Genomic DNA, 26,123 nt, shown 5'->3' on the forward strand with positions numbered 1-26,123 from the left:
GATGAGCTTGTCTGTTATATTAGACTGATTGTCTTGCCTGGTATATTAGACTGATGATCTTGTCTAGTGTGTTAGACTGATGATCTTGCTTATTGCGTTAGACTTATGATTATGATTTTGTCTCTTGTATTAGACTGATGATCATATCTGGTGTGTTAGACTGAGGATCTCGTGTGGTGTGTTAGACTAATGATCGTGGCTGTTGTGCCAAGTGTTCATCGGTCTATTTGTTCAGTCTTTTCTGTATCATGTGTTTCTTGAGCCGTCTGTCATCCTGTTTCTTTACTTGCTTCTCTTTATTCAAATTTGTTTCATAACTTCTTTTTCCCGTTAGTACTATCGTGAGTTTCTTTGCTTCATTCTTTATGGATTTTTCTTACTTGTTACTTCACTGTCTGTTTATCTGTGTTCTATGCCTGCTGAAAGAAAAGGAAACGAGAAACAGAAAGGGGCTAAAGAAAAAGAGGCTCAAGAAAAAGAGTGGCAGCAACGAAGCCGAATTTTGAAAGGGAGAAGATTCTGAGAATCACCGAAATAAGATAACAGGAAGAGGATTCCAAAGAATGGTAATAATAAAAGGAAAAACTTCTCTGCCTAGAATCTCTCTTTATTCGTCCGTTCATTAATCATCTCGCTCTTTGTATTGATATGTATTCTCTCTCTCTCTCTCTCTCTCTCTCTCTCTCTCTCTCTCTCTCTCTCTCTCTCTCTCTCTCTCTCTCTCTCTCAAAAATTAGCATAATTTCTCCCTAAAACCGATCTTCCATATGAATATGGTAATGCTTCAGTTGAGTTCTTCTTGGCTACTTTAATTATACGCTTGTAGTAATAGATTAGTACCCCTAGGTATTATAAAGAAAATAAACTTCAAACTTAGGCCTATCGTATTAATGAAAGAATTTTCCCCTCCTTTAATACAAACGAATTACTGTAAGGGCTTTGTTGACCGTAGTTGTTGTGACGACATTTTATTCAAATCATTCAGATTATTATGACATGATGCATATTGTGTGAGTTGTGTTGTCCATAGTTATTGTGATGAAATTTTTTTTAAATTAATAATCAACCAACGCATAGGATAATTCCTTTAGGCACCTTCCAAAACGTTAACATATAACACATTTCTCAAAGGAGAAGAGGCAGCGTTGATAAAGTCTTTCCTTTCCGGAAAAGAATGGTAATTTACCCCCACGCTAATTAAAACGCCGTTCGGTGGGGGAGAATTTGAAAGAGAGGATAGCGGGTGCGTGATCGAGCATTTTTTGTTTTCTCCTTTTTTTGTGTGCCTGTGTCTTTCAGCGGGACATGTCGACGTCATTGTGCCTTCGTTTGGGTTTGTTTGTAAGGCTTTCTTTGTCTCTTTGTTCGCAATTGTGTTCGCCTGCTTGCTTTTCGTTTTTGTTCGTTCGTCAGGATATCGGCCTAATTGGGCTTGCAGCGTTTTGAATACATATTGTACGTGAATTGCTTTCTACAGACTGCAGAGTATGTACATTGGGGTAATATACTTCCTCTCTCTCTCTCTCTCTCTCTCTCTCTCTCTCTCTCTCTCTCTCTCTCTCTCTCTCGCCACACTTTGCTATTAGACGCGAGACGACTTCTGCCGTGAAAGAGGCGTCCTAAAATATCCTTTACAAAATTGCAGTTTCTCAGAAGCGAACAATCAGCCACTTCACACCGTATGTTTTCCCCCCCATCCCGCACCTCCGTCGCTCCTTTCCCAAAACTCGAAAGTAAACCTCAAGCAAAACGATTCCCTGACACTCAAAGAACAACATTCAGCAACCATTGCACACACACACGCGCGTAGACACATACACACAACAACGTATCTTCAACATCAACCGCGCCGAGGAAAATGTCTCGAAGCGACACCTTGACACTTGAAAAAGGAGCAGCACTACACGCTAACGTATCTTCTTGCACCTGGCAGAAAATGAGTCTACGCTCGCGCGGCGGCTTCTGGCGGGAAGCGAGAGAGAAACTTTCCCACCTAAATTTACGCCCTTTTACAAACCCTCGACTTCCAGATCGCTAATAAAAGTGCGCGAAATGATAGGAAGAGGAAGTCAATGAGACAACCAAGTAGTCAGCGATGTCATGATTCTGGAATATTGCTTTTCGGTGCGCGTGTTGCCTCTACCTAAGGAAATTGCCCTTTTCAAATGATATTTGCTCAGAAAATGAATGCGCAGCTCTTGTCAGTGTTGGATATACTACAGTCAAGGTAAACCTCCCAGAAATTAAAGACGCTTCGGTAATAGTTACGAAATAGAAGCAGAGGGAAAAAGAATTGAAGAAAAGCAAACTAACAAATCAGAAATCAGAAAAAGAACAATTATTGGCACGTCAGGTTAACGTCAAATAAATGAATTCTTCAAATCATGCCATAAAATACGGGAGAACATTTCAACCGTACGGAAAGTCTAAAAGTCATTACCAATTTCACAGAGAGAGAGGAGGGGGAGGGGGAGGAGGAGGAGGAGGAGGGAGAGGCAGGCAATAAAGTTGAAAGTTGTGCGTTATATCAGAGTTCTTAAATGTGATGCTTGCCGGCAAGTTCGACGCCTTCTCTCTTTCCCAGCAACCTTCACTATTAGCTACAAAATATCTTCTTCTCCTTCTTCTTCTTCTTCTTCTTCTTCTTCTTCTTCTTCTTCTTCGATATTATTTTTATTTGTTTTACGTACTTTCATAACTGTTACTGTTTTATTCTGTTTCCGACACGTTTCGTCAGATATCCTTAATTCCTGCCTTCAATCTTTTATTTCTTATTGTTCGTTTTTCTCGTCTGTTCTCTTTTTACCATTTTCCCCTTCAGGGTTCTCGTTCATTTCCTCTTGTTGCTCTTTTCCCCCCCTCATTATTTCTATCACCATTTCTCTCCTCTTCTGCTCCAGGATCAAATCCAGTGACTTCCTGGTCCTACTGCTTTAGTGTCTACTCTGAGTGGTCATCTTCAACGTATGTTTGATTGATTGTTCAGTCTTTTAAATATTGTTTTTTTTTTTACTTCAGAAGTCATTTACTTATTAAAGATGCGACAGTGATTTTGCCATGATAATTTTGATAAGTGACATTCTGTCAAATAGATATCGTAAAGCAAGTCTCTCTCTCTCTCTCTCTCTCTCTCTCTCTCTCTCTCTCTCTCTCTCTCTCTCTCTCTCTCTCAATAACTCTTTCTAATGGAATAAGGTATTTGAATTTGACTCTCTCTCTCTCTCTCTCTCTCTCTCTCTCTCTCTCTCTCTCTCTCTCTCTCTCTCTCTCTCTCTCTCATAACCCTTTCTAATGGAATAAAGTATTTGACTTTTCCCTCTCTCTCTCTCTCTCTCTCTCTCTCTCTCTCTCTCTCTCTCTCTCTCTCTCTCTCTCAACCCTTTCTAATGGAATAAAGTATTTGACTCACTCTCTCTCTCTCTCTCTCTCTCTCTCTCTCTCTCTCTCTCTCTCTCTCTCTCTCTCTCTCTCTCTCTTCTCATTTCCTCTGACTGAGCCTAAGAGAAGAATGGGAGGGAAGTGGAAAAAGGGGAAAAAAAAAAGTTCCAGCAGACGGAAGTTTCGTACTTTAGGCAAAAGTTTTTGGACAGCCTTGCCTCTCTCCTCGGCCGAAGCCAGCAGACACGCTTGCAGCAACATAGCTGCATGAAAAAAAAAGAAAAAAAAAAGAATGTGGAAGCTGGAGAAATAAAGCGAGTTATTGCTCTTGTTGTTTTTCCGTTCTTTGTCTACTTTTATTATTATTATTATTATTATTATTATTATTATTATTATTATTATTATTATTAGTTTATATCAGTTTAGTTAATGTGCAAGCAGACGCGCTTGCAGCACCGTGACTGCATAAAAAAAATATGAAAGCAGGAGAAATAGAGAGTTATTGGCTGTTGTTGTTTTGACATTCTTTGTCTACCTTTATTATTATTATTATTATTATTATTATTATTATTATTATTATTATTATTATTATTATTATTATTATTATTATTTAACATCAGTTTACCCAGTGAACAATCCTTGATGACTGTGTCAACTTGCACGAATGATTTTTATCTTTTCTTTCAACTTTTAAAAAATTGTTTCCCTTGCTTTTCTTCGTAAAAATTTCACTAGTTGCTATGTATGAACAACCACATTCTCCCCTGTATGTGTGCGCCATTCTCCCTCTTATTTCGTTTTACTTTATCTCTCCTCTGATCATCATGTTTATATATGTTTTGATTTAGTACTGTATTTAGTAGTGTTAATTTTCCCTATTTCTCCATCATAACTTTTCCTCCGATACATTAATCTTTTATCCCCCCATTATTCTTTCGTTCCTGATCATTAACCTTCCTTTGCTCTCTCTCTCTCTCTCTCTCTCTCTCTCTCTCTCTCTCCGTGATCCTTCTTTGCTTTATTTACTTCTCCCATAAATTCTTGCAAATTTCCTGTGTCTTCCTTCCTTACTTTCCCTTCCTTCTGTTTCACCTCTTTATGTTTTTTGCATTCCTCATCTTTCTTCTTCATCTCGTTCCCGCACTTTCAGTTCTCGCATTTTTTCTCCGAATATTTACCTTTCTTCTCACACAGATATCTCTCTCTCTCTCTCTCTCTCTCTCTCTCTCTCTCTCTCTCTCTCTCTCTCTCTCTCTCTCTCTCTCTTTTGTCTTTCTCTATCAATTTCTTACCGAAAGTGAACGATCTCCTTAAGTGAAATGGAACGTAAAATCCTGCTTGCACCAAGAGATAAAAACAGTGAAAAACTACACTACCATTTTGGAAAACGTTGCCTTCTTCTTGAGAGAGAGAGAGAGAGAGAGAGAGAGAGAGAATTTTCGAACCAGTTCATTAGTCCTTTTCTTTTACATTAGGTTATTTTTTTTTGCATATATATATATATATATATATATATATATATATATATATATATATATATATATATATATATATATGTGTGTGTGTGTATTGAATATATGATATATATATGTATATATATATAAAATATATATATATAAATATATATATATATATATATATATATATAATACACACATACTGTATATATATATGTGCGTTATGTGTATTATTTATATATATATATATATATATATATATATATATATATATATATATATAAAATATATATATTTATATATAAATACATATATAAAATATATTTATATATAAATACATATGCATGTTGCTATGTACTCGTATGTCTGTATGTATACGTATAGCACTTACCTGAACAACTAATGATAGCGATGAGAAGAATCAGCAAAGACAAGAACAGAAGCGTCCGTAGGACACCGGAATGTGTCCTTGCCTTCACGCTCATAGTCCCTGCTTTACTCAGTACGACGGTACAAGTTTTCAAATCTCATACATAGCGAAGATTAAAAAAAAAAAAGAATTCTTTTCTACACTTTCCACGCTCAGTTTCGAAATGTTTCGGTCACCTGCAGTGATCTGTTGTTTGGTGAAGACACAAACTGTGTTCGTTGGGAGAATTCACGAGGGAAATATTGTTTTATTTCTAATTTGGTGTCTTTTTTTAATGAAGTTTTTATGAAAATCAACAGTTTCCAAAAGGTTTCAGTTTGTAGCAAATTTGAACGTTTGTGAAGTGAAAACTTACGTCACATCATTGTTTGTCCTTTTCAGTCTTCATCGTTCACATGTTTCCCATTTCACTTTAATGCCATCTTTCCAGTTATCTACACCCGATTGCTCATACATTTAGTCAGCTCACTGATAAAGGGAAATGTTTGGTTTCAGGGTTAAGTTTTCTTAACTGTCATGTTTTCCTTCTGTTATTTTGTTAATTTTGCAACTAATAATTTAATAGTATTTGCTTAATCTTGTTCTTTCACATATTATGTAGATTTATCATGTAACAGCACGTGCCCTCGAAAGTTCACGAACTGTTTCTGAATAAAAAATTGCTACGATAAGTATCCTTTTTACCGGCGTATTCCTTAAACTTTTAAAATGCTGATTAGTCGATTTATAAAACGTACACTCACCTAGTCATCTTCACAGTATTTGTAAAACCAGTGAAGGTACTAAGGAAAACTGACTGCACCATCCTTCTGTAAGTTTCCAAAATTACGTATAAAAACACGAATGATCGATCCTTCCAAAATTCTAATAATATGAAGAGAGTCTGTCTGCTCGAACCCGGCAAACCATTGCAAAAGAACGCAATGACCTCCAGAGCCCCACCGGCTCGAAAGAATTAACACGGTGTGTGGCGAAAGCACGTGTGGGTGTGTCAGACTGGAGCAACGCGTACACCCACTTAGCACGAGACCCACAACGCTACTGAGACCTCTCTCGGCTTGGCGCTGTTTTTCTAACCCGGCGCTCTTGGCTGAAGGAGCTGTTGTGCCGAGTGACATCATATTACCCATTCTTTTAATGCATTTGAAGTGGGGTGGAGGTTAGTGCGAAAAATGTAGTATCGTGCTTTCTTTATTATGTTCTTGGTCGTTGGTTTCTTCATTTGAAAGGTGGTCAACAGACGAATGTGCATGTTAGTGTATTTGCATTATAGCATTCTTGCAAGGAGACCGGCAGGCACTTCTGGAAACTTTTTTCCTTCTGTCGCAAAGGTCAATTAATTGGACGCGCGGGTATGCAGTCACCTTCTGCATGAAAATGCGTGCTGTGTGCATAAACGTTACATACACACACACACACACACACACACATATATATATATATATATATATATATATATATATATATATATATATATATATATATATATATATATATATACATATATATATATATATATATATATATATATATATATATATATATACATATATATATATATATATATATATATATATATATATATATATATACAAGTATATATATATAATACAAATACATACCCTTTTGCTGATTATCCATTTCTCCATATTTTTTCCACCATCATCATCTGTCATTCACACTCAGTGTTGTACAGCATTGTCCTTTCCTTATCTATCAACTCTGACTCCGTAGATTTATCTTGAACTGAGGTCTCGTAATTCGGCAAAGTTCTTAACCGCATAGACGTAATTTCTGTCAGTTTTATTTTATTTTATTTTTTCTTTTGTGTACTCTACCTCAAATTATACAAATATTGATGATGAGAAGGAAGATCAGTTCCTCTTTCTCCCATCAGTATCGAATGACTTTCAATTTCATTTAGAGAGACAGCGGTGTATGAGGAATACATGTACTAAAGCTGCCTGTAAAAATTAGACGGTGCGACATTTCAAATTTTGTATCTCAGCCACCAAAGCTTTATATTAACCTTTCCTGTCACCGTTTGGGTCATAGCTGTTATATCTGAAAAGAAAAATTGTTTCACATGTTCGCGCATACTGCATATCATATCCAGCCACAGGTGGCCGCGCGTACGAATATTTGTTCATTTATCACCAACAGAATACACAAGGCTGCGTACCCGCGTATATCAGCGCTTACATGTGTATGCAGTGAGGCAGACATTAGTATGTCTTTGAATGTCTATCCCTTTGATTTCAGAGATATCGCGTTTTATTCATTATCCGATAATGCTTGTTAGTTTTCTGCAAAAGACAACTATTGAGATGGCTTTTTGCCTGTCCGTCCGACCCCAGATCTTAAAAACTACTGAGGCTAGAGGGCTGCAAATTGGTATGTTGATCATCCACCTTCCAATCATCAAACATGCCAAATTGCACCCCTCTAGCCTTAGTAGTTTTTCTTTTATTTAAAGTTAAAGTTAGCCATGAACGTGCGTCTGGCACCGCTATAGGTGCCAACAACACAGGCCACCACCGGGCCGTGGCTGAGAGTTTCATACAGAATTTTACGCTGTACAGAAAACTCGATTGCGCCGAAGAAATTTCGGCGCATTTTTTTACTTGTTACTTCCGGAATTCGCAAGCACTCTCTCTCTCCCACCTCCTTCGGATATTCTCTAACATAAAACAGGAGACATCCCAAGAAGAACGGAAATACAAAACTTATAAGCTGTTGAAAGCAGCGGATGGGAAGATACTTAAGGAATTCTAGATTTTAGTAAACCTGTCTATCCATCTATCAGTGCAAACAGTAAAGTTAGTGGGACTGCGAGTCTGCAATAAAGAACGCAAGAACAAAATCCTTTATTCGGTCTCAACATTTATCCAGACCGGTGTTGAACAAATACTTTGCAATGAAACATTAAGTCGCAAAGAAAAATTTAACGTATACCGGTGTTCGCATCAATGTTGGAAAATGGCTCTGAATCCTACAACAATTCTTTACAAGCTTATTTTCGAGAGTCTGTCGAGCAAGACTGCTGTCCAGTTCCTACACACACACACACACACACACACACACACACACACACACACACACACACATATATATATATATATATATATATATATATATATATATATATATATATATATATATATATATTTATATATGTATATATACATACCTACATACATGCATATACATATACATATATATATATATATATATATATATATATATATATATATATATATATATATATATATATATATATATCTAATAAAAGGAGTCCATAAAAACGCCAAAATATAGAAAGTTTGCCATAATTTCTGTGAACGACTGTTTCTCTCTACAGGCAGTTTTATGGGCTCCTTTTATTAAATGGAATTCTGTTTTAACAAAATTTTCACAGACACATATATTATATATATATATATATATATATATATATATATATATATATATATATATATATATATATATATATACATACATACATATATATGTTACAGTAAGACTGTGAAACAGAGATTTCACGAAATCCCTAAAATTTTCAGGAAATTAGTGAAATCACCAATTCGATTAGGGACATTTGATCCCCGAGAGGCTAGTGCTAAATACGACGAATAAGTATAGATGAATCACTGTTTTGCCGTGTTTAGTTCTAGCCCTCGGTATCAACTGTTCCTAAGTGAATTGCGAGTTCACGAATTTTGAAAATTTCAGGGATTTCGTGAAATCCCTGGTCTCACAATCTTACTGACATTATAGATATATATATATATATATATATATATATATATATATATATATATATATATATATATATATATATATATATATATATATATATATATATATATATATATATATTGTTACGTGTGGGGCTTGGCTGATGAGTTTACTAATTGATTACCGTAATTTATGAGGCCCTGAGTTGCCAGGACACACGTAACCTGTCATTTCAAGATAAAAGTTAACCTCAAAGACAGATAATTATTTAATGGAATAAGGCCACCAGTCGGAGAACCACAATACAAGGGATAAAGGGTCACCCTGCAACACATGCATTACATTAAACCCCCCTTGCTTCCCAATTGGTCCCGACAAAGAAAGAATGTGTAGTTAGTGACGAAATTACATGAACTATCGCCCACGTTGGACACAGTCAATTTTCCCTTTGCTTCAAGTAAAGTTTTAACACAACGTATGTCTGTACTACTATATATCATACGCAGTTTAGTACTGGTTACGGCTATTTCTCTTCCGAACAATGGGATCGAGACACAAGGCTGCCTGAAATGCTGAAAATTACTTACTTAAACTTCCCTAATTCCTATTTACTGCACGGGAATAGGTTACACAGTAGTTAAGCAATATTGATTATTCTTACACTAGACTTCATAAAATTAAATTGTTTATACCAATATTCGTAGATGGTGCCGAAGAGGAAACAATAAAAAGGTTGAAATATAGGGGAAGAAATATTAGCAAACAGCAGATACTGTCTTGGTTTCAGACTTACCATTACTTGGTTTGCTTGTGCACTGCAACGCTGATACGGATTCTGAGAAACACACAGTAATGTTGTTCACTAATGAAAAGACAAGGGAGGGGATGAAGGACACAGTTTTGCCTAAACATGATGTGCGTTCTCGGTCATGGCGTCACTCTCTCTGACCTGTCTCCATCGCCCCAGGCAGTCTGAAAATTTGACAGAGACTTCGTCGAATGCATTGGACAAAGCAGAAGGAAGCTTAAGACCACCGTTACTAGAGGTTACTTGGTGAAACCCTCTATATGGGTTTAGGCCCCTAATGCTAACTAGTCTTGCTAAAGATGTTATTTTTTTTTAAATCCCCTGCCTACCTTAGCATGGACAGAGACATCTTCCTGTCTTTGTTAGAATAATATTCCTACAATAAAAATGCATAGAGGGCGAACAGCAGATTATTTATAAAAATATATATATGTATGTATATATATTCTACACTGTATTTGCGGCATAAAATTCGTGACTGCGAAAATTGTCGCGCGTGTGTAAGTGACAAAAATTCATAATTAGCCAAGTGTTACCAACTTACCTCCCAGCTATTATGGTAGTAGGTGCATTTATATCGATTCTGAGTATAAAACCTAAATTCGACAGACATATGTACGGCAAAGTCGATATCAACTTATAACTCTCGTGATGGCTGGGTAATCTAAATCTCTGCCGATCGTTGTTCCTAGACCATTTATCGGTTCGAATCCTGCAAGGGACGAAGCATTCATCAATAATAATTTCCATTGGATGTTAGTTATTCCCAAGGTATATATAGTGAATTGGATATTAAACGACATTTGAGGCGTAATGTCAGTGATTATTATACAAAAAAAAATGTGGCGTGTATAAATTATATATATATATATATATATATATATATATATATATATATATATATATATATATATATATATATATATATATATTATATATTATATATACATGTATATATTGTATATACTTATACATATATATATACAGTATATATAAATATATATATATATATATATATATATATATATATATATATATATATATATATATATATATATATACATGTATAAGTTAAAAGTATATCTTAGTTTAACCAGACCACTGAGCTGGTTAACAGCTCTCTAGGGGCTGGCCCGAAGGATTAGATTTATTTTACGTGGCTAAGAACCAGTTGGTTACCTAGCAACGGGACCTACAGCTTATTTGTGAATCCGAACCACATTATAGCGAGAAATTAATTTCTATCACCAGAAACAAATTCCTCTTGTTCTTCACTGGCCGGTCAGAGATTCGAACTCGCGACCAACAGAGTGGTAGCTGAGAACGGAACCCGCTCACCCAGCCAGGAACTATACATGTATATATTGTATATACTTATATATATATATATATATATATATATATATATATATATATATATATATATATATATATATATATATATATATATATATATCCAGAGTGAAAAATGAAACGCTGGTGTAAATCCTGGACTGGTTTCGTCTTTGTATCTAAGATGTCTTTCATATAAAGATAAAACCGTTCAGGATTTACACCCAGTGTTTCATTTTCACTGAAGACATACATACATATATACATATATATATATATATATATATATATATATATATATATATGTATATATGTCATTTACTCACCCGACATTTTTTATTTACACTAAAAGTACGCCACAAATGTTGTTTAGTGTCCTATTCACTATACCTTGGGAATAACTATTGTCTTTTATATATATATATATATATATATATATATATATATATATATATATATATATATATATATATATATATATGTGTGTGTGTGTGTGTGTGTGTGTGTGTGTGTGTATATGTGCGTGTGTTTGTTTGTGTATGTATACTATATACATGTATGAGCCGTTTATTCAAGTGCATTATATTTCATTTCCTCGATTCATGGAATTATAAAAAGTATATTTTAACCTTTCCAACAAAAGGCATAAATTCAGCTGGCTTTCTTTTTACACTATCATCACGTTTTCATTCTAACTTTAACCTTGAATCCGGATGAAGACGAGCGGCAATTAATGGCGGATTAGGATTATTTCTCTTTCCTTCCTATTCTTCGTGTTCTTCCTTGTCCACCTTCCCGGTTTCTGATTGCTCGGAATGATGTTAGTGAGTGAGAAATAAATTCTCTTTCTGCCAGATTAAGTCGAGAGAGAGAGAGAGAGAGTGGAACAGTGAAAATTATTTTTTTATTTTCTCTCTCACTTTTGCTTAATATATTCGTTGGTTTGTCTTTTCTTCATTAGTTTACATATCTTTTTACGTACATTGTGGAAGGAATAGGGCGACTGAAGCAAAGTCACAAGGCAGAATGGAGAATGGTAAAGAATACAACAGAACTTTTCATATTCAGATAAACAGTGAGAAAGAGTAGAGAAAGAAGCTCTGTGCAATAAGAGTAAAAAGTTAATGACCAAGTGATGATTTTAATAAGGGATGCAGGTGGAGTGATGCTGTCAGAAGAGAATAGAGTATGTTTTTGTATAGAGGTAGTAAAATAGAGGCAGAAATAGATTAAGTGAAGATTTAAAGGGTTGGTTTAAATTTGACTATGACTGTGGAATTGACTTTTGTTGGTAAGAGAGAGACGGTAAAAATAATGTCATTGGAATGCACACAAGATGTTAAGGTACTGTTATGAGAGGGCAGTTAAATTGCTGACTTGGATGAGTAAGGTATGCTACCTCAAGAGAAAGATTCCAGAGGAATGTGCGAGAGGAATATTATAGTGCTTTTATGAAAGCATAGACTGATGATGTTAGCTTTAGAAAAGAGACAGATTCAGGATCAAGTGTTGATAAGGAATGTTTTTGGTGAGAAGTTTGAAATAAACGATAAGAATTAGCAATTTTGCGCAAATTGATATAGAGAATACTTGAGACAAAAGTAACTTATGTCCAGTTTGGAGAGCGTTGAGGAATGAGTATAATATGGAAATCGAGAAAACGGATAAGGTAGCTCTATATAAAAAAAAAAAAGCTTCGTTAGCTGAGCTCCTTATGTGAAACTGGGTTTTAGTAGCTGAAGTGTGTGAGTGTGTGTGTGTGTATTTGTATGGGTGTGGGTGTGTGCGTGTGTGTAGGATAGGTTTGGATGGCGCGGTGTAGGTGCATTAAGTATCACTGATACTGTAAAGATTTGCTACTCACTGGCGTCATTTCAGATTTTTCTTGGGGGCGGGGGGGCGGGCGGCCAGGGTTTAGAACTTATGGTATGGGTGGGGTGGCGCGCGAAGCCCCATCAAAATTTTGGAAATTTGTGCGCGTTTTTGAGCATTTTGAAGCCGTATGAGAACTGTATTGATTTAATAAAACAGCAAACAGGTGTTATTATTATTATTATTATTATTATTATTATTATTATTATTATTATTATTATTATTATTATTATTATTATTATTATTTCAAAGGCTAGGGGGCAAACCAAGTCCTGGGGTGCCATCAGTGTCTTGAGGGGGCAAGAGCCCCCGCCCCCCCAAAAAATGACGCCCCTGTTGTCACTTGGTTTTTCCACCACCAGTCAGTCAGTTAAGGATGAGTACAGCAGTTTTTTCCAAAACCACATTGTACTGATAAAAAAAAAAAAACACTACTTACTGCTGACAATGAAGATTTTGGTAGGATTTTCTTATTCCTTATTTCAGGGTTTTAATTTTTACTTAACAATTCAGTTTTGCTTGTTGCCCGTCCAGAGATCAGCAATCTTTCAGAATTTTGATGTCTGATATATTTGCCTCGACAATCTCCTTGACAGACAATGGTCCCATTTGTATGCCCCATGCTTGCTTGCATATGCATGAGTGTGTGAATTCCTGCGTCTTTGAAGTTGCATGCGTTTGTTTGCAGTGGTTGCTGGCATGTTTGCGCGTACACGTCTGTTTACATGAGCTTGGGAGTTGTTTGTGCGTTCATGTAAATGCATTACCACTTGTGCTTGCACAGTCATCCAAGCGCGGGTTGAATGTTCCCTTGAACTTTCGTGTAAAAGAGATTATGGAAGCGTGGGCGTGCATCCTGTGACAGAGGCACACACACATACGCATACATTTTATATATATATATATATATATATATATATATATATATATATATATATATACTTACATATATACATACACACACATATATATACATATACGTATACGTACACACGCACATACATACTTATGACGTGTACACACTAGAAGAGCTTCTCCATTTAACATGACAAAATATTCCACTTTATTATTCCATCAGCAATAAATTCCAAAAATATCATCTTTCGATTTTCAGCTCACTATTTGAATGAAGGTTTTGTCTAGAAATTCCTGAAATTAAAGACATTCCCCTAAGGTGTTGCAAATTCACAGCGAATTTCACTGATGCTAGGGTTGCATACGGATACCAATATAATAATATCTTTACATACTAATGGATTAAATACCTAACGGTTTACACACCAAAATTAATTGTTTATATAAATGGCGTCTTTGATTTACAGGGTATATATAGTTCACCGAGTTCGGAATTTCATACATATGTGAATATATTTTCACACACTTACGTATACGTCCTTGATCGCGCATGCAATATTCTCGACCTACACTGCACTCTTACCTCGTTCAACCACAGTACCTAGTTTCATCTCCGCCAGGATCGTAGGACCCCAATCCTATTACTCTCGCCTCCACTCTCACGCGCGTCTTCCGCCCATTCCCGCGCCGTTCTGTGTCTCTGACAATTTGGCAGAGCGAAGCCTGACGACCTGAGCCATTTTATTCCTCGATTCTCCCCGAGGGAACCACCATTCTTTCTGCTCTCAGTGTACCTGGCCTTCACCAAGGTCTAGAGAGCATAGAGGCCTTTACGACTATAACCCCTAAGTCGCCGAGGCGATGATGGTTGTGGACGAATGGCAGCGCGAATGGTCACTCCACTGAAGCACTTTTCTGTGTGGATGTTGCTGGCTGGCTGTGTCTGTCGCTCAGGCAATGCAGAGGTCTGGCGTTGTCCATTTTTTTTCTTGCTTGCTGTTACTTTTACTCTGTTTTAAATTTGGAAAGAACTGATGGAAGCTCAAAAGTCGCTGGGGCAAGAACGATATCATAAAATAGATAAAAGTTTTTTTTTTTATATATACCGAGAGGGTCATAAATGAAAAATCAAGGTCAGTAATTGTTGTCATAAACTTCTCTTGTTATGTGGAGACGATCTCGACTTTTTTTTTTTCTTTTTTTTAAATCAGCTTGATTTCGCCTTCATACACAAGCCAGCCATTTTGCAATCCATAATTTCTTCTGTATATCACTACCTGAAGAATTCACGATGCCAGTTAAGCCTTGTGTTCCTTGGCCCTATATATATATATATATATATATATATATATATATATATATATATATATATATATATATATATATATATATACATATATATATATATATATATATATATATATATATATATATATATATAAACTATTTAGTTCACAGATTGCACTTATCTACTTTCACACACACACACACACACACACACACACACATATATATATATATATATATACACACACACACATATATATATATATATATACACACGTGAGTGCATGTCTGTGGATGTACGTTTGTTCATGGGTTCGTGGACGTACTTTGGGAATAATATTTTGGAAACTTTCACGTCCTTCTTCTAATTTGTGTATTGCCATGCGGAGAGAAAACTAACTTCTTGTACCGTTTGGAGAAATATTTTTGAAACGGTTTCTTTTACAATTTAATTTCCATAAAAGGAAAGTTTGTATCCCGCAGCTGACTGGGGACAAAACGAAACTTTTGCTTCAATTAAAGTGGAAAAAACTGTAATGTTCTTTTTTTTTCTGTATACACAATGCGATGCTGAGAAATTGTTGGTTCCTGTAAGGTAGAATTACTTTTCACGTTAGGTGTGTTCTTTATTAAATTGAATTTTATGCTGTTAAAAAAAACAATACGCACGCATATACATACGTATATACACACACGCACACGCACATAATATATGTGTGTTTGCGTGTGCACAGTATGTATGTGTATATACGTACATACATTATATATATATAGTGTGTGTGTGTTTGTGTGTTCGTGTGTGATCGTGTGTGTGTGTGTATGTACTGTATGTGTAAATGTGCTTAGTACTCAGAATTTAACATTCAACCATACTACTTAGATTTTATTTTTCCAAACACACACATACATATAAGCAAACGTATTGTAGTGAGACGCAAATTAAGACGGTGCCATTTTGAAATTTGTTTTTGTTCTATCGCAATAATCGCTCATTTTGTCACTTTACTGGATGTTTCCGTGTTTACAGCTTTTCTCAAATACAACAACTGGAAAAAGTCTCACCTTACTCTACAGTGACACAGACAGTCAGACAATGGGAGAAAAACAAATCAGGCATTTGGAAGATCTGTCAAGGGCAGTCGTGGATAGACGGACAGATCGTTTGGTTAAGTTAAGTATACCTTAGTTTTACCAGACCACTGAGCTGATTAACAGCTCTCGTAGGGCTGGCCCGAAGGATTAGACTGAATAGATAGATACTCGTAGATTCGCTGCACATGGTGTCTTTTAATTATCTTGAAGATATTCATGCAGTGGATGGTAACATCGTCGCATATTTAAGAGAGAATTCAAATCTATGATTCTTTACAAACATAAAAATAAAAGGTTCGTGATGAGTCCACCTTGCAGCATAACCTACCTAGCAATCAAGTAAATTAATTGAGCTTAGACATGTTTATTCATAAAAATAGTCTGCTATAAAGAATGACTGCAAAACAAACAAGTAAAAAATGCGCCGAAAGTTTCTTCGGTGTAATTGAATTTTCTGCACAGCCGCTACAGCGTATAATCAAGGCCACCGAAAAAACATCTATCTTTCGGTGGTCTCGGAATAATGCTTTATGAGCCCCAGCCCATGAAACTTTAGCCACGGCCCGGTGGTAGCATATCCTATATCGTTGCCAGAAGCACAATTATGGCTAACTTTAACCTTAAATAAAATAAAGACTACTGGGGCCGGAGGGCTGCAATTTGGTATATTTGATGATTGGAGGGTGAATGATCAACATACCAATTTACAGCCCTCTATCCTCAGTAGTTTTTAAGATCTGAGGGCGGACAGAAAAAGTGAGGACAAAAAATTGCGGACAGAATAAAGTGCGGACGGATAGAGAAAGCCGGCACAATAGTTTTCTTTTACAGAAAACTAAAACTCGAATTATGTTTGTTTTGATTACATTAAAGTACTATAACTTGAACCCTTTTTAGAAGATATTTTTCCGTCATACGTGAACGTTGATTTGAAAAGTCTTAAGTAAAATATGGTAATAGCTATCATATAACATTAGAGTTCAGACTCCAAGTACACAATCAATATACATAATATTCTAACTGATAACATTTGAAAACTTGAAAAAATATTTCACCTCCAATAAAATCCAAATGGTTTTTCCGCGAAGCATTACACACTGCTAAAATACCGATAAAAATACGAGTGAGAATGGTCTAAAATCATCAAATCTTGTTCAGCATCAACCGTAAATTAATTTAAACCGATCTTCCATTCTTAAGACAATTTACACACACACACACACACACACACACACACATATATATATATATATATATATATATATATATATATATATATATATATATATATATATATATGTGTGTGTGTGTGTGTGTATGTATGTATATATATATATATATATATATATATATATATATATATATATATATATATATATATATATATATATATATATTCATACACACATATCTACGTGAATGAAAACAAAACTTCCCCTCAACTTTGTTGGCAGAGATAAGCTTCTCTTAGGGAAATGTAGACCATCTGTATGGGATTAAAACTTGAAAAGTACAAGCTAAGATCGTTTGAAAAAAGACAGCATCACGCACCACAATATATCGGTTGCTTAAAACGTAAATATTAATCAAATTAAAACTATTATAAAAAGAAGGCTAACATTCAAATTATAATAAGTTTATTTACGTAAATATATATATATATATATATATATATATATATATATATATATATATATATATATATATATATATATATATATAGTTATAGTGAGATAGACATTTTTTTAAGTTAGCATATCTGAAATTGCATTTCTCTTCGCCGAATGGTTAAGAGAGAGCGAGAGAGAGAGAGACCCGTAAAACCTAAAAATCCCCATATATACATAACTATATATACATAACACATAACGGTAAAACCAAGCAATAGCAGCATAATCCATTATCCATAGATAGGTGGATCTAGCATTATTGAAACCTAAAGAGATAACATCCCAACGACAAAACTATTACTTTGACCTTTGTGGAAGCCATTACCTCCTGCAGATGTATCTTTTCCTAAAGCCCTTGTCATTTCTATAAAAAAGAGAAATACACATATGTCACAGCAGGTTAATCATGCAATCGTATAACCTTTCAGGGAAGGTCGCGTAATCGAACTATGTTAAAAAAAAAAATAAGCAAAATGATGCCGTGAAGACACGAAGATTATTCGTGGCCCTCTTCCCATTGTTGACCCGTCAACAATGCATAGATCGAAGATGCGAAAACGCCTTGGGCAACATTTCTAAAGTTAGGGGTCCAGATCGTGCCACACTGCTTCCCGTTTTCTATGCCGTACTTGTTTGCCTGTTTACAGTGAAGAGTAAGGATTAAAAGATGGCGTAGGGCTGGGGGAGAGAGAAATAAGTATACCTTAGTTTAACCAGGCCACTGAGCTGATTAACAGCTCTCCTAGGGCTGGCCCGAAGGATTAGACTTATTTTACGTGGCTAAGAACCAATTGGTTACCTAGCAACGGGACCTACAGTTTATTGTGGAATCCGAACCACATAGCGAGAAATGAATTTCTATCGCCAGAAATAAATTCCTATTTTCTTCATTGCCCGGTCGGAGATTCGAACTCGCGGCCAGCAGAGTGCTAGCTGAGAACGGAACCCACTCTCCCAACGACGAACTTGGGAGAGAGAGAGAGAGAGAGAGAGAGAGATGAAACAGCTATATTGTATATATTGTATGTGAAAGATTCCAAAAGAAAATGTGAATTGAGAAGCGAAGAAAACTGACTCTCAAAAGACTAAAAAGAACTAAATGAATCTCTCTCTCTCTCTCTCTCTCTCTCTCTCTCTCTCTCTCTCTCTCTCTCTCTCTCTCTCTCTCTCTCTCTCTCAAACAATGCTTATTATTCCTTATTTTTTCTTCCTCACCATAGTTTCTTTTGTTCCCCAGTTCTTTCATATTTGTACCGAGGCGGTGTGTGCGGGGGAGATTGCTTTCCCTCTCGGCATTCAAGTAACTGTCACTTATGGCGTTTCATATGCGGTGCAGCTATTGTTTTACTTTTATTTATATTTCTACTTTTGTTTGCTGTTATTGCTGCTTCTTTTCTTGTTTTCAACACTATGTTGTTTTGTTTTTGTATTTATGAGGGAGGAAATTGGATCTAAGGCCGACCTCGTTATTGTCATATCTGCAACAGCAATAAACTTGTTGCTGGGTGCAAGAAGAGAGATTATTATTATTATTATTATTATTATTATTATTATTATTATTATTATTATTATTATTACAGTCAGATATTATATTATTATTATATATTATTATTATTACTATTATTATTATTATTATTGTTATTATATATTATTATTGTTATTATTATCATTATTATTACAGTCAGATATTATTAATTATTATTATTATTATTAGTTTTTTTATTATTATTATATATTATTATTATTATTATTATTATATTATTATATTTGTATAATTATTACTATTATTATTATTATTAGTATTATTATCATTATTGTTACAGTCACCTTTAGCTCAGACTCACAATAGAGCAGATGCCCCCTAAATTAAACTTATTTCACTCCCATCAGCTGTAACGAATCTGACCTATTATGTAAGGTCAAAAGCCACTGGAGGAAAGGTCAGACTGCATGTTTTCGGGGCCTCGAATAATCTGTGTTTTCGGATTTATTTCATGAGAATAGGATGGTGCTTTTTTTTCTGTGATTCCTCGGGCGCTATTGTAGCCCGTTTCAGCTTGCACCAGGTTCCTGTCGTCTGTTGAGATTACTGAGATGCTTAGGTCATATACATAATAGGAACGTTACCCGTACGCTTTCCCCCCACCTCCAACCCGGCCGTGCCCCCCCCACCCACCTTCCTGTACCCAGCTAGAAAAGTAACCACCACCTTTGGACATGACCGTAGTCTCCCCCTCCCCGACCCCTCGTCCTCTGATCTAGGGGTATTTATTTATTGATAGGTTTCTTTTTATTTTTTTTTTCAGACATATTTAGACATGAAAATTGACAGTTTCTTTAACTAACAGTATCTTGGGCAATATTCCCAAAAATTGTGTTGTAAACGGTAGAGCAACTGTCATTTTCTAGATGTTTTGACCCATCATCTTTAAATTCCGAATTCATTCATTTCTCCCCTGTGCTTCTGTTATCTTAGAATCTTTTTCTGTATAAATGAAAACGTATGCTTTGGAAGCTTGCATTTCCAGTCAATGGCCCCCTGTAGGCTTGTTCCATATGAATAGGTGTTTATATTCTGAATAACAATAATGTTAAAAAAAATCTAAAAAGATTTTTTTATGGAGACAAACTAGATTTAGGCCGTCGCCCATCTCTTTTTGTCTACACTTTAGAGATCTGTTGTACGTAAGGATATAGTTTGAAAAAGTAAGCAATTTGCTTACTATCTTTATCTTAGTTGTCTAATTTTTTCGTCGGTTAAGAAAAGCGTAAGGGGTTTTATTTCTGAAATATAATTAATGCCATCAACTGAGCGTCTCTCTGCCTGAAAAAATAAAATGCGATCTAGTTGCATTTTCACTTGTCACAAGCGTTTTCACGAACGTTGTGCCTTTATGATGAACCTTTTAAGGCTGGTGTTTTAGTAAAATCCTGAAAGATGAAACAGCATCACATTAATTTTTTTTTTTTTACGTTGACAGCTGTCAGCCTGCATAACGAGATGACATTTGCTCCTCTAGCGCTTAAAATTTTAGGCTTGCTTTTCAGGGATGCAAATCGCAATTCTGTTGCGTATCATGTACGTTTTGCGTGAAATTTGCTCGACCTTTACATAGTTTGAATACGTGAGAAATGTTCCCGTGGAGCATATGGAATCGTAAGAATTTAAAGATAAAGTTCTTTCAGCATTTAAAGGCATTTTTTTCAAGGCTTCAAATCAGTGGTTCTCAATCTTTTTTAGTGATGGCACCCTAACTAATGTAATCATTACCGTGGCACCCTTTCTTCTTCACCATCCCACCGTATCGCATGAATTAACTTCTTATTTAATGAATAAAATTATTATCCACACTCGAACCAAAATCAGCGCACCGCACATGCAGAAATATGCTGTACAAACAAAGAGCATATCAGAAGAATTAGATAAACTTAAGCTAACAAAGTTGTGAATGTAGACTAACAAAAGCATGATAATCATATTGAAATATATATATATATATATATATATATATATATATATATATATATATATATATATATATATATATATATATATATATATTAGAGCAGACACACTGATAATAATTATACTGTATGAAGACTTCTGTAAGCTTGTTTTTTTTTTTTTTTTTTTTACAAATGTTCATTGAGGTAATCTATCGAAAACAAAATTTATGACTACTGGGGTGCCATGGCGCCCAGTTTGAGAATCACTGTGTCACTCGTCTGTTTAAGTACCAGGCCTGTACCGAGGGGGTGCGGTTCGAACGACCCCCCCCCCCAAAAAAAAAATTTTTTCTGGAAGTCCATATTTTCTGCGAAAATTCTGTTAACCAAAGTCAGTACTTTGAATAACATCTAATCGGGTAGAAGGGCATAGACCGCATGCCCAGTTTTTCTTCTTAATATAACTAAAATAACATTTTCAAGTATTTCATCTTGTATATACCTATATATGCAATTACATATATAGAAGAAAAGGTCCAGTTTTGGGAAAAACTACTCCCCGCCATAAAAACCTTGGGTACGGGCTTGAGTACGGTTGTTACGCGCTTGCCCCAGATAAACGGGATAACATGGGAAGGTTTCAGTATGGTGGTAATTACAGTAACGGATAAACTATGAAACCTTAACAAACATTGTCTTCCTTGCTACTAGTAGTAAATATGGCGCATAGACTTTCCTCTATGTTGAAAAAATACATGTAAGAAACATTCCGCTGTTCTGACACATTCGTGGGTCCGTCAAGAAATTCATAGTACTCTCTCTCTCTCTCTCTCTCTCTCTCTCTCTCTCTCTCTCTCTATTATTATTATTATTATTATTGTTATTATTATTATTATGCTGATGATGGGTTGATGGGGAGTCTAAGTACCAAAGCATAAATTCAAAAGGAATTTGTACAGCAAGAGTCGAAACTATCCTTTATACCTTGATTGCTAAGAGGATTAGTTTAGTCTCGCCCTAGTTTTAATAAAAAACAAGTAAAAAATGCGCCGAAATTTTTTCGGCGCAATCGAGTTTTCTGTTCAGCGTATAATCAAGGCCACCGAAAATAGATCTATCTTCGGTGGTCTCGGTATAATGCTGTATGAGCCGTGGCCTGTGAAAATTTAACCACAGTCCGGTGGTGGCCTATCCTATATCGTTGCCAGACGCACGATTATGGCTAACTTTAACCGTAAATAAACAAAAAACTGCTGAGGTTAGAGGGCTGCAATTTGGTATGTTTGATGATTGGAGGGCGGATGATTAACATAACAATTTGCAGCCATCTAGCCTCAGTATAGTTTTTAAGATATGAGGGCAGATAGAAAAAGTGCGGACAGAAAAAATGCGGACGGAAAAAGTGCGGACGGACAGACAAAGCCGCCACAATAGTTTTCTTTTACAAAAAACTAAAAAGGACGATCAATGAAGAGATTTTATGAATATAAACAAAGCAAGGAAATTGCCGTGCTAGATTCTCGCCTCTCAGGGGCCATTGGGCTTACAACAGCACCTTCGGCCGATTGCACAGTTCGTAAGGGTTTTCACCTGAAGATTAAAAGAAAGAACAAAAGTTAGCTCCAGTATGAATCGCGTGTCTTCATGAATATTTAGAAAGCAGGAACTGTGTTATGTGTCTTTTTCAAAAACTAAGTGAAATCAATTTGATTAACAGAGGATATCCTCCGGGGATTCCGGAGGGAATCTTTGGTCCCTGGTGTTGCTAGGGTCCCTCTGGTCCTTCCCAGAGAAGCCCTAAGGCCCTGTTTTATAAAATTGGCCTCTGCAGGCTTCGTTTTGGAGCCCAGGCACCCTAGTTATACAAGGGGACCTGCTCACGTCATTCCTGTGGAAACCTGGAAGAGACAGCGTGCCCCTTTTGTGCTAATGTGCTTCCACCCATTCCAAATGGAGTATTTGTTATGGTAGGGTAATCTCCCCGATTTTTTTTGTTTTTCGTGTTATTTCTTATTACCTCTTGTAACTTTCTTGCATGGATTTGAAACATTCACAAAGGTACTGCTAAGATGCTCTCCATCTTCTCTTCCTCTTCTGTCTTGTCTTCTCTCCTCCTCCTCCTCCTCCTCCTCCCCTTGTTGTTGTTGTTGTCATTGTTGTTGTTGTTGTTGTTCTTCTTCTTCTTCTTCCTCTTCTTCCCAGATTGCCTAAACAAACAAAATCCTTTTCTTCTTCGTTTAAGAAAAGTTAGAATCATTTCCAGTAATGTAAAGGAAGAACGGTAACTAAATCATTGTAATGAATTTTATCAATTGCCTTGTTCATTCCCGAGTGAACTTGCTAGAAAAGCAATTTTAAAAAAATGGGATAATTAGGTTAAGTGAATTTAATTATAAAACATCTTCATTTCTTCGCGCTACGGAATGTCATTTTGTATCGCTGTATTCCCTTACCTGTATAAAAATCATCCAATAATTATCTCAGCCCAGCCGTCTCAATTTTCACCTCCTCCTTTGCTTCGAGCACCTGTTTATCCATTTTTTGGTCAGTCTCATCTTTTTCCAGAGAATAAATCTGTAAATGACTGATAAAAAAAGTCAGAATGTCTTAAGCATGAGCAAACTTTACTGCAAGGACCTTATTTTTTCATTCTTTCAATGTTTGCTCTTCTTCTTAGTATTGTCTCCTATCTAAAAACAGTAGTAGTAATAGTAATAGTAATAGTAGCAGTAATAGTAGTGTAGCAGTCAAGTGCCAGCCTTACAACGCATTTGCCCAGCCAGTATTACAGGTGTTATTATCAGCAGTTGTTGTCGATATAGTTATGGCCGTAGTATTGGTGATAGTAGTAGTAGTAGTAGTAATAGTAATAGTAGTATTAATAATGATATTTAACCAACTCTTAGTAATGGATCTAATGAAACCTGAACGACAGCTTTACAAATAAATAAATATAAAAAAAAATTTCAAAAAGAACAAAAAAAGTGCTGCAATACTGTTCCAGAAAGAGCCTCCTCTCTCTCTCTCTCTCTCTCTCTCTCTCTCTCTCTCTCTCTCTCTCTCCGTCCATCAAAGAATTATGAAAATGGAATCCATTGAACTTCGTTCTTTAATGGGCCTTTTCATACTAAATTGTAGCGTAATAAGGATTGACATCGTGTAAAAAGTAATCAGCGAGATCTCGGTCTCTTTGCCCCGAGAATGCTCTCATAATGGCTCCTCGCGTCGAGAAACGATTTGATGGAAGAGTGACGGTGCTGATTGCTCGACTTTTAAGAGTTTCATAGTCTTTTGCCGGGTCTCCCCCGCCGTCTTTCCCCTCCCTGTCGGCTCTCTCTCTCTCTCGCTGTGTGGAAGAAAAGACGGTTAGACAGACAAACAGACAGAGAACAGCTATTTCATATATATATATATATATATATATATATATATATATATATATATATATATATATATATATATATATATATATTATATATATATATATATATATATATATATACATGCATATATGTGTGTATTTTATATCCATATATTTATATGTGTGTTTGTATATGTGTACATGTATCTAAGTGTGTTTGTGTGTACAAAAAGAGATATAAACATGTAGTAAGCGACGAGAGACAGAAGAAAAGTCATAGAGAGAGAGAGAGAGAGAGAGGAATGTAAAGGGACGGACTGAACGGGGGGGAAAAAAAGAAAGCAACGTACGACAGTCACACAGACAGAGAATCGACGGTAGAAAGACGGTTAGCACAATATCAAAGATTTATTTTCCGGTGAATTTCTAACCCTGTCGCAGTTCTCGCCTGCCGTCAGGGGGCAGGTGTCATTCATCTGTCTATCACGAGTCAGGTCAAAAAGAGAGAGAGAGAGAGAGAGAGAGAGAGAGAGAGAGAGAGAGAGAGAATGTGGTGGGGGGAGGGGTAGGGGAAAATTAAAAAAGGGAGGGAAATTCGAATCCATATCACCCCTTTAGCTTTTTTTTTTTTTTTTTAATTTTTGTCTATAAATAAGATGAATTCGGTTCCCGTTTGCACACTGACAATTACGGATTAGGATAATTTTGTGTTATTATTATTATTATTATTATTATTATTATTATTATTATTATTATTATTATTATTATTATTATTACCTTGCCTAGGGATACGGTTCAAAGGCCTGTTATTATCGTCGATTTAGCAGAATGACAACTACGACCAGTCGATCCTGGAGCCGTTTCAAAGGCAAATCCCGTCTATTACTGCTGCTATTACTACTACTAAGATAAACAAGTTGGGGGCACTCCTTAAACAGTAATGTTCGATGTAGCGTTTTATTCATTCATTTTTTTCATTCATTCTGTCATTTTTTGATGCATAACTATTCTTGAATGAAGTAGTTTACGCATCATTCCTGTAAAATCTCTTATTTGTCTGTCCGTCCGCACTTTTTCTGTCCGTCCTCAGATCTTAAAGCTGCTGAGGCTAGAGGGCTGCAAATTGTATGTCGATCTCCCAAATTGGAGCTCTCTAGCCTCAGTAGTTTTTATTCAAGGTTAAAGTTAGCCATGATCGTGCGTCTGGATCGCTATAGGTGCCAACAACACAGGCCACCACCGGACCGTGGCTGAAAGTTTCTTGGGCCGCGGCTAAGAGTATCATGGGCCGTGGCTGAGAGTTTTATACAGCATTATAGTACGTAGTACAGAAAACTCGAGTGCGCCGAAGAAACTTCGGCGCATTTTTTACTTGTTTGTGGTTTTTTTTCCGAAG

At 35.8% G+C, this 26,123-nt stretch overlaps 2 protein-coding genes across 10 annotated transcripts in view; one reads left to right on the plus strand and one right to left on the minus strand.

Moving 5' to 3' along the window:
• Window positions 1-5,467, minus strand: part of LOC136849810 (cell adhesion molecule Dscam2-like) — a 427,710-nt gene extending 422,243 nt beyond the window's left edge. For all 7 annotated transcript variants that reach the window (XM_067123249.1, XM_067123246.1, XM_067123245.1 and 4 more), the window contains exon 1: window positions 5,227-5,467. In XM_067123249.1, coding sequence (XP_066979350.1) covers window positions 5,227-5,320 — 94 coding nt within the window. In that variant the 5' untranslated portion in view covers window positions 5,321-5,467. The remainder of the gene's footprint in view (window positions 1-5,226) is intronic.
• The window catches only part of LOC136849812 (micronuclear linker histone polyprotein-like), a 113,725-nt gene that overhangs the window by 33,507 nt on the left and 54,095 nt on the right, over window positions 1-26,123 (plus strand). The gene's annotated exons all lie outside the window — the stretch shown is intronic.

The sequence above is a fragment of the Macrobrachium rosenbergii genome, chromosome 21 (assembly GCF_040412425.1).
Source record: "Macrobrachium rosenbergii isolate ZJJX-2024 chromosome 21, ASM4041242v1, whole genome shotgun sequence".
NCBI classification, from domain to species: Eukaryota; Metazoa; Arthropoda; class Malacostraca; order Decapoda; family Palaemonidae; genus Macrobrachium; species Macrobrachium rosenbergii.